General features: G+C 44.4%; 1 protein-coding gene across 1 annotated transcript in view; it reads right to left on the reverse strand.

Annotated features, from left to right (window-relative positions):
• The window catches only part of LOC309569001 (B-cell receptor CD22-like), a gene marked incomplete at its 3' end in the record, with an annotated part of 43,954 nt that overhangs the window by 18,566 nt on the left and 9,408 nt on the right, over window positions 1-15,980 (reverse strand). The window contains exons 3-5 of the mRNA XM_082274762.1: window positions 12,076-12,333; window positions 7,618-7,878; window positions 5,506-5,763 (exon numbers count right to left, since the gene is read on the reverse strand). Coding sequence (XP_082130888.1) covers window positions 5,506-5,763; window positions 7,618-7,878; window positions 12,076-12,333 — 777 coding nt within the window. The remainder of the gene's footprint in view (window positions 1-5,505; window positions 5,764-7,617; window positions 7,879-12,075; window positions 12,334-15,980) is intronic.

A 15,980-nucleotide genomic window follows, 5' to 3' on the forward strand; every position in this document is an offset into this window, starting at 1 on the left:
TCTGTTTAGCTCTAGGATTATCCTTGGATACATGGGAACATCTAAGATAGGTAAAAAATCTATTATTCAAAGGAAAAGAATACGTAAACCCAACATTTCATATTCCTTATATGTGGCTGCGTTACCATGTAACCCATAAACCTGCATATTGTGGCGCTCAGGCTCTCTGGACGGGGTGTAAATCCCAAACATTCATGGCTAGGAGTGCTGGTTCGGGAGGGAGCTCGTCCTGGCTCCTGTAATGATGAAAGATAAAGAAAGGTCTAGCTGTGGCTGCACATCCGTACCATCCCTGGGATGTGTGGGTAGCAACCTCAGCCTGGACTCTGATTAGGCCACGCCCCAAATTTGTTTTGCTCAAAGGTCTGAACTCCTGATCCCAGTAGCAGCTTCAGGCCTATGACTCAGAAAGTATTAAAGCAATGGCCACAGCAGGACAACCAGGCAGCCTATATTTTTAGAAGGAAGAGTAGACTTTGCATTTCTTACATGGCAGGTATTCTCAGTAAAGGGTGTAGAAAGCAACAGGACAGTTGTATGCATGAGCAGACCCTCCATTTCAGCTCGGGGTTTGGACTTGCAAAAAACTCAACTTTGACACAGAACATAGACACAGGCTCTCTGGACGGGGTGTAAATCCTAAAAATCCACGGCTAGGAGTGCTGGTTCGGGGGGGAGCTCGTCCTGGCTCCTGTAATGACTAGAGATAAAGAAAGGTCTAGCTGTAGCCACACATACATACCATCCCTGGGATGTGTGGGTAGCAACCTCAGCCTGGACTCCGATTAGGCAACGCCCCAAATTTGTTTTTCTTGAAGGCCTGAACTCAGTGGTGGCTGGTGCTCCATCAGTCGGGGGGCTCTAGACGGACCTGCCCCCCCCATCACTCCAGTCTGCTCCACCACATCTCTCCCCACCCATCAGTCAGTCAGTTTATTTACCTTGGTCCTCCGGAATGACAGGTGGCGGTTTCCCCCTCAGGCTCCTTTATGTCCCTTCTCGGCGGCCGTCTCCTACCCCCTTCTTGGCCGATAGAATGCCTTCTCCTTTCAGCGAATCTGTAAACAGGCCTCAAGACCCACTTCCTGATTGGCCAGGAGGAGAATCAGTGTGGCAATAGCGAATATTAATTTGCTATTTGTCACACAACTGGGTGGGCTCAAGGCGCAGTGCTCTACGCCCGGAGCCCACCCTTTCTTGAAGCCTATTAGAACCTCTGGCTCTAATCAGGTGCTTTAGAAAAAAAAAAAATTGGAATCCATGCTTCCGGCGCCCTGCATGTAGATTAGGGGGCCGGATGCATGGATAGGGGGGGGCGGCGCCCCTGCGCCCCCAATGGAGGGGCCGCCACTGTCTGAACTCCTGATCCCAGTAGAAGCTTCAGACCTATGACTCAGAAAGTATTAAAGAAATGGCCACAGCAGGACAACCAGGCAGCCTATATGTTTTAGAAGGAAGTTCTAACATTTCTTGCATGGCTGGTATTCTCAGTAAAGGGTGTAGAAAGCAACATGTCAGTGCTATGTATGAGCCGAGCCTCCATTTCTTAAAGTGTTTGTTTAGCTCGGGGCTTGAGCTTGGACTTGCAAAAAACTCAACTTTGACACAGAACATATTGGCTTCCTGGGTGGGCTGGAGGTACCACCAGTTTACAAACAGGTTTGTATTGCACCCATAAGTCGTACTGTAGACACCATGCAAGGCATCGGGATCCCCCCGTCCCTCTAAAGCCCCTCAACTCATCATTTTTTTTTGCATACTTTCCATTTTCCCTGTTTTCAAGATCAGTGTTTCTCATCGTTTTTCAGTCAAGGCACAATCACAAGGCACCCTATTCTACATTGTTAAAAACTAAACTAATAGTTTTACATATTGTAGAATCATTCACACACGTAGAACAGCCAACATTGGAGGTGATTTATTCTTCCAAAGCATGTACACCATTGCACAGGTGTACTGACTAGTGTTCCAGGGTTTCTCTTTTCCCTCAGCTTCTTTCCTTCACTCAGCTAATGTGACCCAAGGGCTGCTGTTGCTGGGTAGTGGAAGGCAAGGAAGGATGCTGTACAAGTGCCCGATGTCCTCCTTATCAACTGATGATGTCAGTGGTTGTTAGGAAGCCGGTGGCTAGAAGGTTGTAATGGCACACAATAAAAACCTGTGGCTTTCTGTGGCTAAATGGCAGGTTTGATCCACCCAGTGGCTTGTAGGCAATTTTGGGCAATTTTTATCTATTTTGTCAAGGTGCCCCTGGGGAAACCTGAGGGGACCCTGGTTGAAAATCTGATACAGACTGCTGCTCTTCTCCCCATTTTCTCCAGTGGTGGGCGCCCCTTAGAGGTGCAGCTTGTCACGATCTCTTCATGAATACAGTATGAGACACTTTTTTTTTCAAATTTTGTGAACTAGGTGGTGGCTCATATTTAAAAAAGAGCTTTCAGTTGGACTATAATGCATTTCTCTGATATAACCATCTCGGTTTATATATTGTTTGCTTATGGCAGGTCTACTTTACTTGTTGGCTTATGGAAAGTAGAGCCTATACTTACAATGGATGTCCATGTTAACCTCCGGTGACATAGTACGTCCTACAGAATTGATAGCTTCACAGGTATACTTCCCGGCATCTTCTGCCTTTACAGGTTCTCTCAACTTTTTAATCTCCTTTCCGTTCTTATACCATAAGATGTTGGTCACTTCTGGGTTGCTGCTGTTGACATCACATCGAAAGATGACATTGTCTCCTTCAACAAATGTGTACTTTTCTTCAACAAATATCTTGTCTTCTTCAGCAAATGTTGTTCTATTTAGCTCTAGGACTACCCTTGGGTACCTGGGAGCATCTAAGATAGGTAACAAATCTATTATTCAAAGGTAAAGAATACGTAAACCCAACATTTCATATTCCTGATATGTGCCTGCTATACAATGTTCTTGTATGAAAAAGTATCCTGTTCTCTTTGTAAGTTCAGAATAGACATAACCACATTGCCCCATTGGGATTTGGGTAGCAACTGTGTAGATAATTTATACATTATTGTATCCCTCAGATATGGTGATATCCTTGACAAAGGCAACTATTGAACATTAGCCGAAACGCGTTGGATGTTTCCCTGTCGAACCCAGAGTCTTTTTCAAGCATGGATAGCAGAGAAATAACATCAGAAGTCACCATTTCCCAATGTGTCATACTTTCTACCTTTCTCACCATATTTACCTCTATGGGTCCTTAGCCCATTGTACATAATCCTACTTGTGTAACTATTATACCCCCCCTTTTTTTCAATAAATATGTTTTATTGCAAACTTGTATGAACTCAATTTTTTGCCTAAAAAGTCCCACCTCTTGCTTGGTTTGAGGCACCAAAATTTTAGAAATACAATTACAAGGGATGTTGGCAAAACCATTTCAATATAGACTACCTAGGGAATCACAACCCCATAAACCTGATCTCTTTGTATTGCTTCCTTTATGTGAAATCCCTGGTGTTCCTGCCAGTCCCTCTGCTTTCCTAATAAAAACTGACCAAACTAGGCATACGAGCACGAATAGCCATTCACTAGGAGGTTCAGTGTGATGCTGTTTTTCCTCCCCCAGCTCTCATGCAGCTGAGAACAGAGGGAATGTGATCACTTATAAAAAAGGGGAAAAAAGGGTATTTATAATATTTTTATACCAATGCACAAATGTTTTGCCTATCATTTCTATTTTAAACTGAATGGGTTGCTTTTACATGGTGAGGGTTTACAATCACTTTAATGGTAAACTTTGACAGTTTTCAGTCATTTTTAGTCCATTTTTTACAGCTGACAACAGATGTGGCAGTGCATGGCTTTAGAGCCAATGCAGGAAGGGGGTCACAGTGTTATAGTGGGACAGTGCAGATAACTGTACACAGCCAGCACCGAAGGAGCCACAGGTGGAGGAGTAGAGCAGTGCATATGACAGCTCACCTTCCAACACATAACTATCGAAAATCTAAACTAAATAACAGATTAATACATAGACAAACCAACACCAGTCGAAGTTGGTGGATCAGCGCTCACGGGTGCATGCAAATAAATAATTAATTAATCAAAATCTTGTAAATGACAGGAATAGAATAAAACATCATACATAAATGAATAAACATTAAAAACATTCATGTCAAAAGCCTAAAGTCCAAAAGAAGGGGGGATTTCTGTCGATACGATGGCCAAACACACTATGGAAGTGTGTTCAAGGATGGAATGAAAGCAACCGGCAGCTCCTTTCAGAGGTGTGGGATCCCTCCGGAACAAGTGTGCAACAAAAGACAAAGGGTGAAACGTTGGTGTCCAATGTTTAAGCAAGGAAAAAACTTTAAGGTTGAAATGCTCCTGGCTAAAAAAACACCCGTGTTCCTTAGCTTGAAATCAGCAGCCTTCACCACACCTTTTCGTGCTCCCCTTAGCAGTGGACACTCACCACATCTCACACTGATAACAGCCTGTATGCATCAGCTGCATGAGCCCTTGCCCCCGGATAGCGGTCGTCATGCAAACTTCCACACCTCCTTTGTCCTCCTGCTTCTAATCAGGGTCAGGTTCCAAGGCTCAGCTCACCAATCCCAATGAAAGCAAACAAGGAACAGAGGATAGTGTAATACTGATATGACTCTATTAAGCACAATCAATCCCCTTACTTCCCTTCACTCAATCTGCTTACATTTGGTAAAACTTGTACAGGCATATAAATAATAGGACCGCGTGTACCCTTGCTCGCCGGCCGCAAGCTGACAGTATCTCCGTCACCGAGAGAACAGCAACCTCCGGCTCTGCGCTCATTCTGGAACTCACGCTGACAAGCTTGGTCACACAACCGGTCTCCTGGGTAACGACGTACGAGCGTTCTGACGCGTTTCGTCACGTGGGACTTCAACTGAGATTTGAGATACTCTCTCACTAGCACCTACCTAGGAGGGTGCTATACTAATAATGTATTCATTTAATTTATTAATTCATTTATTAATATTTTTTATTTATTTTAATGTTTTATTCCTAAGAATTACAGGCCTACAATATAAAACAACAGATTTCCATGCAAAAGAATGTACCACTTTGACATTCAAAAATACTGACATAATCAGGGAGGTTTTTAAATCTATGTTACTTTTATTAAATTAACATCCCTTTTAAGGTCCATTCACAATAGCGCGACTTGTCAGGCGACTTGGTCGCCTGACAAGTCGCGGTGGGTCGCCCGCCATTGAATAGTACAGGACCCGTTCTAATAGGGGCGACACAAGTCGCTCCGACTTAGAAAAAGGGTCCTGTACTACTTTGGGGCGACTTGGAGGCGACTTGCATTGACTTCAATTAAATGAAGTCCGTGCAAGTCGCGCCGAGGTTGCGGTGCATGCTGTGCACCGCGACTTCACAGGTCGTGTGAGTCGTGAGGTCACCAGCAAGTCGTGTCGCCGCAATCTGAACGGGGTCTTACCATTACATATAAATGATATAAATACTGCATTGTGTAATACTCACACGTCACATTCAGAACTAGAGTGTCAGACTTTGCTTCTCCCAGCTTGTTACGAGCCAAACATGTGTAAGATCCGTAATCGTCTTCCTTTATATTGTAGATTGTAAACTGATTACTGGTGTGGTTATAGCGCTCGTCCCCATCCTTCAACCAGACATAGCGGGAGACCGGGGGATTTGCTTTGGTAGAACATTCCAGTGTGATATCCTTTCCTTCTATGGGTTCCTGATATTTCTTAATAACTGGTTTGTCAGGAGCATCTGAAAATATTGTAAATTATTACACAAAAAGTTGCAGAATAAGATAGAAGGGCACTACCGATGTCCATAGACTGCAAGTCTGCGTTCACATTTAGCGTTCCGAGAACGTGCACATAAATCGCACCACGCATATGAGCGCTTTTGTGGCACATGCATAGGGCAGCACATTCATTTCAATGGGTTGCCCTATGCACAACAAACACATGCATCTTTTTGAGCTTCAAGCTATTTTTTGCATGAAAAACAAGTCTTTTTCTGCTACCTTTGGACTGCCATTAACCAGGAATGGCGATGCAAACACCACAATCATTTATCGCTAGGCACGAATGCAGGTTATGACAGCAGCACCCAATCTGTAACATTAGTGTTAGATATAACCTTTTGGGGCTAAACAAAGTACATGAACGCTGCTTTTCTTTCGGAGCAGGAAGTATACTTTTTATTACTCTTTGAGGCATAGACAAAACATGAACTCACAATTTGTAACACTGCCATCTAGTGGTCATACAATGTAATAGGTGCACAGCAATGACATACAGTGGTTGTTGCTGATTAAATACAAACCTTGTATGCTAACAATTAGGAAGACTGGTTTGAGGTTCTCAGTTTGAATCATGTTGAGGTGAGGGATCAAAATTAAGCGGCTGCAACAAATTTGAAACTGGGCTGAGAGCGAGCCAGTGATCGCATGTAAGCTGACTGTTTACATCCTGGCATCTGCCCATTTCTATACTGGATCCAGGAAAACTAAAGATGATTTAAAGTGATAATAAAGGCACACATTTAAAAATGACAAACATGTCATACTTACCTGCTCTGTGTAGTGGTTTTGCACAGAGCAGCCCCGATTTTCCTCTTCTTGGCTCAGAGCAAGCAGCTTGCAATGGGGGCACACTTAAGCCATGGCCCCATGTCTGAATGGACACACAGAGCATGGTCCCATCCCCTTTCTTTCCTCATTGGCTTACTGGCTGTGATTGACAGTTGGCTTCCACTACGAACTTGGCCAATGAGGAGGGAGATTCCCCGGAGTGCCGAGGCCCTTTTGCACATCGCTGGATCACAATGGAGCTCAGGTGAGTATTAGAGGGCTGAGTATTAGGGGGGATTTTTGTAACTTTAGTGACCTTTTTGTTTTGGATATGAAAGTAGCATCTAGCATCTCAAAGCGACCCCCCTGAGGCCACGTGCCACTGCTACAGAATAGGAGGCAGCCGCCATCCTCCCTCTGGGACTCCGCTCTCCAGCCAAAGACCCCGCAGCACATGTGCTCCTGGATTTTATACAGTATCCCAGAATGCACCGAGACAGCCTGTCTCTTCCAATCACCAGGACTGTATCAAAGCCTATGTATCCATTGGTCAGGTTTCCTCCCACTGTCCAACATATCTTCCTATTGGACCAGCATGAAACACTCCTCTAGACTCAATGAATTGCATACTGAGTACACTGAGCAGACCTCACTAACAGATCCTGCTCTCTGGTAGGCAGAGAACAATATAGATTTGCCTGCTGCTTCTCTGATAGGCAGACAGAGCCAAAAACGATACTCTCTCACTAGCACCTCCCTTGAGGGTGCTACACTAATAATTTATTCATTTAATTTATTAATTAATTTATTAATAATTTGTATTAATGTTTAATGTTTTATTCCTAAGAATTACAGGCCTACAATACAAAACAACAGATTTCCATGCAAAACAATGTACCGCTTTGACATTCAAAAATACTGACATAATCAGACCGCCAGGGTGGTTAAACTGAGGTTTTTAAATCTATGTTGCTTTTATTAAATTAACATCCCTGTTACCATTACATATAAATGATATAAATACTGCATTGTGTAATACTCACACGTCACATTCAGATATAGAATGTCAGACTTTGTTCCTCCCAGCTTGTTACGAGCCAAACATGTGTAAGATCCAGAATCTTCTTCCTTTATATTGTAGATTGTAAACTGATTACTGGTGTGGTTATAGCACTCGTCCCCATCCTTCAACCAGACATAGCGGGAGACCGGGGGATTTGCTTTGGTAGAACATTCCAGTGTGATATCCTTTCCTTCTTCTACGCTTTCCTGATATTTCTTAATAACTGGTTTGTCAGGAGCATCTGAAAATATTGTAAATTATTACACAAAAAGTTGCAGAATAAGATAGAAGGGCATGACTAGGGGATTAAAGATGATTTGTCTCCATTCTGCTCTGCCCATCACTCTCCTCCTCCATTATAAATAACCACATGACCACAGGTTGGAGTTAAATGGCCATAGCAGCCTTTTATTAACAAACTGTATACATAACAGGTAAATAACACGTTAAACCCAGCTTTTTACTGGAGCCTCAAGGTCCCGGTAGGCATCAAAGAAGGAGGTACCTGCGTCCGACTTAATTAGGCCTCTAGCCGCCACAGCACCGGCTCGGAGACAACCAGTCGCAGGTACCAACATACCAACTACTGGGAGCCGTACCTCAGACGGGTCCCTACCAAGTATAAGTTTGCACCATCAGGGAGCCGTACCTCAGACGGGTCCCTACCAAGTATAAGTTTTGCACCATCTGGGAGCCGTACCTCAGACGGGTCCCTACCAAGTATAAGTTTTGCACCATCTGGGAGCCGTACCTCAGACGGGTCCCTACCAAGTATACGTTTTGCACCATCTGGGAGCCGTACCTCAGACGGGTCCCTACCAAGTATAAGTTTTGCACCATCTGGGAGCCGTACCTCAGACGGGTCCCTACCAAGTATAAGCTTTGCACCATCTGGGAGCCGTACCTCAGACGGGTCCCTACCAAGTATAAGTTTGCACCATACTAACCTACCAGGACCATGTACCCCGATTGCTGCCATGACAAAGAAACACCCCAAAAGAAGAAAGCCTCTGTTAAAACAAAAACAAGGGCAGCGGTCCACAAAACGAAAAGTCAGAAAAAACAAGAAAATGGGAGGGAGGGTGGGAAATATTCTCCAATGCAGCTTTCCTCCGACTGAAGACTTCCTGAGGCCCCTAGCTTGACCTCTCCCTGTAGCTCCACCCCTTCCTGGCCAAAACACCAATTAAAAGTCCCAACACTTATATTTACTATAGTACTGGGCTAAAAACTCCTTGTCCCAAACCCCTTTAACCCCTGCCATGCCAGCCCTCCGCCCAGGTCTCTTCTCTCCTTTACTCCGGGCCTCTCTCTACCGATGTCTATAGACCACGTATGATCAGAAACACGAAAATAACCCGGAAAAAGCCTGACTGTCATTGTTTTTGTTTTGCACTATCTGATACGTAGCTACGCAACCAGGGAGCTTTTCCAGAGTCGTACGAAAAAAAAAAAATCACACGTTTAGTACGCATTGTTGAATTCAATATTAGTATCATGCAACAAAATGTGAACGATAAGTCGTCCGATTATCTGATCGTGTGTACGAGGCATTAGACAGCAGCACTCAATCTGTAACATTAGGGAGACTGTTTTGAGCTTCTCAGTTTGAATCATGTTGAGGGGAGGGATCAAAATTTGGTGGCTGCAATGAATTAGAAACTGGGCTGAGAGCCCAGTTAGAGGCTCAGTCAGGTCCGTTTATATCTGACCACCCACAGAGGAGAGTGGACGGAGCCTTACATGTAAGTTTGGTTGTTTGAAATAAAGTTGGTTGATTTAGGTTTCAGGAAGAGATCTCTGGCCCTGCTGGTTGTAGTTGCCGGGTAACCTTAAGGGGAGTCTGAGGCCTAAATATTGAGGAAAGGAAGGTGAGGATGGCTGTGAGGGGATAGAGACCCATGTCTGAGAGAGAAGGAGAGAGGACACTTCTACTGGGAGGCATTATTTCCAGAACAGTCTGTGAGGGAGGAGAGGAGGAGCCCTGCTGATATGTGGACATTATTATGGACTGTGACTGGAGAGCTGGGTTTGGTGGGTCGCTCCTCTGGCGGTAACCACATTCTGCATGCTATATTCATCTACTGTAGGTGTATTATAATGTAGGGGAAGGGGAAATGTGGGGGGGGGGAGGGACAGTGGGAAAGGTTATACTTTTCCCACTGTCCCTGTCGACGCGTTTCGTGAAATACATTTTCACTTCCTCAGGAGCAGGCATGATCATAGCATCTAAAAAATATATACATATACATATAGGTGTATGTTTAGCAGATTTGGTTCAAATACTAATTATAACCTACAAAGCTCAGTTCATATCCTCCATTCGTCTCCATTCTAATTTTCACATTACCATTCTAATGCTGGCCATACACTATACGAAAAATCATTCAAACTCATTTTCGAAAAAACAAACACTCGGCTGAGAGAGCAGACAATCGGAAACCAAAGAGGAACCAGTTTCCTCCTGACTTCCTCTCCCTCAGCAATGCAGCTGTGGTTGAGCGCCATCTGCAGTGGATAAAGTAGGCTGCACCTACCTACAGGCGGAACTGTCACCAATCGCAACCTATTCAAGTACATGGGATTGCTCTGCAACAGTGTGTAATGCACACAGTGCTGGAGCCTTTTTATTGATTAACATAGGCAAGGGCTTCATTCACATGTCACATGAGAGCGGGCCGGGAAAGGAATCCATAGCCCTCTGTGAGCTCCAACATGTTGGTTTAAAGCTTACACAGGATATTCTGACCTTGACAGCTGAAGGAGCAAAGGGGGTGTGAAGGAAGGTGGGTAAATACTGCAGAAAAGTGAGGGAATAGGGTGGCCCTTTTATCGTGGCCTGCATGGGCAAAGGAAAGTGTCACTTTAAGACTGGGTTCACACCGCTGAATGGCTCACCCCATGGGGTCCGGTGGGTCCCTGTTCACCGTATCAGGTCTAATTCCAGTCTGAATTTTTGGCTGAATTTGGACCTGAAATGGACCAGAAGGGGCACAGGCCTCCTGTGCAATTCACACTCTCCATAGAGAGCCGGCCACAATCTCCTGACATGCAAAATGGATGCGGGAAATCCCGCATCCAATTTGCATTAGTGTGAACCCAGCCTAAATGATCTGTATTATTCACCCTTGTTTTTATTTTTACATTTTTTACAGATTTTATATCAATCCATAATAATACATTTAGCAATTGTGACGTGATTCACTTTGGTTGGGGGGCTTGTGGAACCCAGATTACTTTAGAGAGGTTGGGAAACTCCTTGTCCAGCTTCCCTGGCCCCTCTTATGTGTAAGTCACCGTGTGTCTATTAGGGGCACAGGGTGACCAAGAACCCCAGTTGGGTCTGCACTAATCAGACTCACTGTACAACCACACTGGACTCAGCATTTTGTGTTACCCTGGTTATCCTGGGTTCTATATGTGTGGTTTGTGTTGAAAGAGTGAAGGGCCTCTTTCACTTGGGACAATAATATTTCTGGCCAATTTCCCTCAAGAGATATATAAAGATAGACAATTTGACTTTTCAGATTGATAGAATATTGCAGGAGTGTCTCATAGACCCTTCCTAGATAGTGAGGTGGGGGTGGGGTTTGTTATTGTTAAGTACCTGTATTCCATTGTTCTGTTGTTTCTGTCTGCCTTTAAGATCCACCTATTATGAGATTTATATGTGTATGTGGATTGGCTGCTAAGGGGGAGGGGGGATTGTCCCACAGTGTATATCTCTTTGTGCCTGTGTTTGAATAAACAGTTCATTCTGGTTGACTCTAAGAGACGGTTCACACTACCACGACCAGAAAGTCGCCCCGTGACTTGAAGAGACTTGTTTAGAGACTTGGAAGAGACTTGGAAGAGACTTGTGCACTACTTTGAAGAGACAGGCGACTTTGTCTGTGGGGAATGCCTGGCTAATCTCTTTCTTCTTCCTGGAAAGTCTGATAACAATTCGTGTCAATTAAGATAAGGAGGCGACTCCCATTGAAGTATATGGGACAGTCGGATCACAGGTCGCCTCAAAGTAGTACAGGACCCTTTTCTGAAGTCGGAGCGACTTCAGTAGTGCCAATTAAGACGGCACTGATTGATTAACATTGCTTTTGTTATGTCAAGCTACCTGGGGCTACACAAGTCGCCTCACAAGTCGTGCTAGTGTGAATGGGCTCTAAAACTTGTACTGTCGAGTTCTTGGGCTAACTATAGCCAGAATCACGGATCTCGTGTTCCAGAGCTTAGGAAGCAGATTCTTGGCAGAGATACCCAGTCCTGCTGTCCGGAGTCCATCACAGCAATATTTACTTTTTTATAGGGAGGAATCAAGTTTATTTAACATACTTATGTATTTACATATATTATAGCTTGCAGTATAAACTTTGTGCATTATTTACATTATTCGTTTAATTATAACTCCCCCACAAAGAACAGTCGGCCTTCTACTTACACAGCACGGATACTTCGACCGAGTTTGATTTTGCTTCACCAAACTTGTTTTTAGCCTTACAGAAATATTTTCCTGGATTACTGACTTGCAATTGGTTGGCACTTTCCTTTTTAGAGTTCTGCTGTTGATCATTTTTGAACCATGTGATGTTATAGTCTGGCGGATTGCTGCTTTCAACAGAACAAGTCAAGGTCAATGTCTGCCCTCTTTTTATTTCTATGGTGGCGTTAAAAAAAATCCGAACATTTTTAGGGGCATCTGGAATGGCAGAAAGTCATAATTATTTTCTAGGCTTAACAAAATGGATAAACCACAAGAAATAAAGAACATTTAAATACAAGACTAGTACTACATAGTTACATAGTTTGTGAGGTTGAAAAAAGACATCAGTCCATCCAGTTCAACCCATGATGTGTGTGTGTGCTGCTAACCATACATTGTATACCACTGTATGTTGTGGTCTTTAAGGTGCCCATCTAATAGCTTTTTGAAAATAGTTACATAAAGTACTGATCCAGCCATATTTGTTTTGGATAGAATAGGAAATGGTTAAAACTGTCAGTTTTTTTTGTTATCCAAGGCTTCATTAGAGTGTTTTACCCTCACTCTTCCTGTCCTGCTAACAATGGTAATTAGGGGAATTCCCCAACAAAAAAAACAGACAGAAACGCTTTTCTTTCGTAGAGTAGGGTAAGGCTAGAACCCCTATCAAATTTTTATTTCTAGTATAATAATCAATACAAGGGCTCATGCCATGGGTGCAGAGTTGTATAAAGTACTCGAAACCCATACTTGAGTAAAAGTACAAGTGCTCGATCAAAAAGTGACTTGAGTAGAAGTGGAAGTGCTCGATCAAAAAGTGACTTGAGTAGAAGTGGAAGTGCTCGATCAAAAAGTGACTTGAGTAGAAGTGGAAGTGCTCGATCAAAAAGTGACTTGAGTAGAAGTACTAAAGTATTCAACATTTTTTGTACTTAAGTATTGCAAGTCGTTTTTTTAAAAATTTTGCTACTCAAGTACTGAAAGTAAAAGTACCAGTAGTTTTGAAAAAAAAAATTGCTACTCAAGTACTGAAAGTAAAAGTACAAGTACTGTGTTATGTAGTTATTAAAGAAAGAAGTCAAAAGTTTGAACATCATATTGTTTTTTATTATTTCAGATGCAGCTTTTATTTATACATACAGTAGCATTTATTTTCGTGTGCACTCAGAGGCGTAACTACAACCTTCAGGGCCCCGATGCAAGAAACCATGAAGGGCCCCCCGACCTCTGGCCGGGGCTCTTCCCTTCAAGCCTGGGGAGCACACAGGGGCCCAGAGACAGCAGAACACAAGTGAACTGGATAGGAGGAGTGGCGAGGGCAGCATACAGAGGAACCAATCTCCTCCATTTTCCTCCTGCAGCTACAGGAGGAAAAAGGAGGACAGTGATTTCTCTACATGCTGCCCCCGCCTCCCCCCTCCTCCTATCCAGGTGTACGGGGGAGCTGCACAGACCCCCTGGAGCATGGGGCCCGGTTGCAGTTGCAACCCCTGTAGTTACGCCCCTGTGTGCACTGATAATACACATGTTTTGAGCTTCATGAAACCTTCCATCTACTGTTCTGGCAGTGGTAATTTTTATAATTGTAACGAGTAACTATGCAGCACAAAAAAAAAATATCGGAGTAGAAGTATTGAAATCATTGAAAAAATGTAGTGAAGTAAAAGTGGAAGTAGGAGAAAAAAATTCTACTCTAGGAAAGTACAGAAACCGCCTTTCAGTACTTAAGTACAGTAGTGAAGTAGTTCTACTTAGTTACTATACATCTCTGCATGGGTGTTACTATAGAGGTCGCAATTGCCACCTGTGGGCCTCTGTGGCTCCCTTGTACACCTGGGTAGGAACAGAGTCAATGACTGCTACCAATCACCAATTCTGTCTATTCAGAAAAGGAAGGAGCCGATAAATGACATATTACCGTCCCCTTCCCTGCTCTCTCTATCCTGACACATCCCTGTGGCAGCCAACGGGAGAGGGGAAGCCGGCAGAGCTGTGGGGAGAATGAGGACGAACCAGGAGAGTACACAGGGGCCTGGGGGCAGCAGGACCTGTATTGGAAGGGGGTGGCATGTAGAGGAATTGTTGTGGAAACCCAGACTGAATTTCTTGGACTCCAGCTTCGGAATCAAACCTTTTTTTATTTGCTAGCGAAAATTGGCTTAGCCCGGCTAAGTGAGTGTAAGAGCGTGCACATCACATTTATGAAACCGCAGTTACGTCACAGATACATATTTCCCTAACTAGCTTCACAGTAAAACAATACAATCCTCCCCCTCCGTATGTCTCCGCACATCTGTGTGTAGAAATTACATCCCTGGCCTTCATTTATCTGTATTCTCATTATCTGTATTCTCAGTTCTTGGAAGGGCCAGAGAGGAAAGCTGTGAGGAAGAAGGTGGGGGCCAATATAAGGGAGAAGGTGGGGGCCTCAACTGCGCAGCTTGACTGTTATGGTCTCTGTAGTACCACAGAATTTGCCATTTTGTCTTAAAAGGCTATTTATCAGCAATTTTAGAAGCTTTCCAGGTACTGCCACAGAATCAATGCCCTTCATTTTCCTCCTGCAGCCTTTGCTTCTCCTCCTCTGCCTCCCGCAGGCATTCAGTGGCTGCAGGAGGAAAATGAAGGGCATTGGTTCCTTTACATGCCATCTCCTTTCTGTGCAGGTCCTGTTTCCCCCAGGCCCCTGTGTACTTTTCTGCTTCCCCGGAAGCTCTGCTGGCTTCCCCTCTCCTGCTGGCTGCTGCAGGAATGTGTCAGATGATATATCATAATATATCATTTACCGGCCCCTTCCTTTTCTTAATGGACGGAGTTGGTGATTGGTACTGATCACTGACTCTGTTCATTCATACCTGAAGCATAGGAAACTGTTTACTATGCTTCAGTTTGTAAATGAATGGGAAGCTCTGTACAGAGCCAATTCTGTCTGATCATTTTGTGCAGCTGAGGCTGCAGAAGGTTGTGTCCTCAATCTCCTCTCTCTTTTTCAAAGGTTAACAAAAAAAAAAAATTATAAAAAGCTAAATAATATTACACCAGTGGCAGGCCTACCAAGGACGTAAAGGTTGCACTTGCAACCAGGCCCTGGGATTCTGCCACTGTGGGGAGACTCCAAGATGCCAGGAATGGGGCCCGCTCCAGAACATGTGAAAGGGTCCCGCAATGGGAGTGAAGGGCCCTGGAATCAGTGGGAAGGGCTCTGGCTGGAGTTAGGGGCTCCCTTCATGGTTTCTTGCACCGGGGCCCTAGTGATCTAATGGCTCATGAAGACGGGCCCAAAGTACTCTGCATTCAAATCCGTAATGCATAAATGTAATGTAAATAACATTTCCAGCCTCAACCTCAATAGTCTTACAATGCCCCCCCAATATCTATGCTGACTATCTAACCTATGTAAAATGTATATAATTACCTATTTTTACGCCGCTCCAGTCATGGACATACATCTTTTTTGCATAGGTGTTAGGAGGGGATATTGTTAAGACTAGTTAGGTTGAGGTTGGAATTCTACTTTAAAGATAGCCAATACTTAACCACTTGCCGACCGCTCACTCGAGCTCTACTGCGGCAAAGTGGTTAGTTCCCATCCAGCAACGTAGACCTACGTCGCTGGACTCCTCCCCATGTGGGCGGCGCTCGCGCGCCGCCGGGGGCTCGCTCCCGCTGTATTCAGTCACAGCGGGAGTCGGTCCAGGGGAGGAGCGGCGGCGATCGCCGCCGCTCTTCCCCGATCGTCGGGGAATCGAGTCTGGAGATCCGCCCGCTTGTGTAAACAGAGCGGGCGGATCTCCTAAGTGACAGGCAGGGTCAGATTGCAGGGTTCAGCATAGCTGAACCTGCGATCTGTCCCTGTGTCACTC

This window comes from Pelophylax lessonae (assembly GCF_965119305.1).
Source record: "Pelophylax lessonae genome assembly, chromosome: 12".
NCBI lineage: Eukaryota > Metazoa > Chordata > Amphibia > Anura > Ranidae > Pelophylax > Pelophylax lessonae.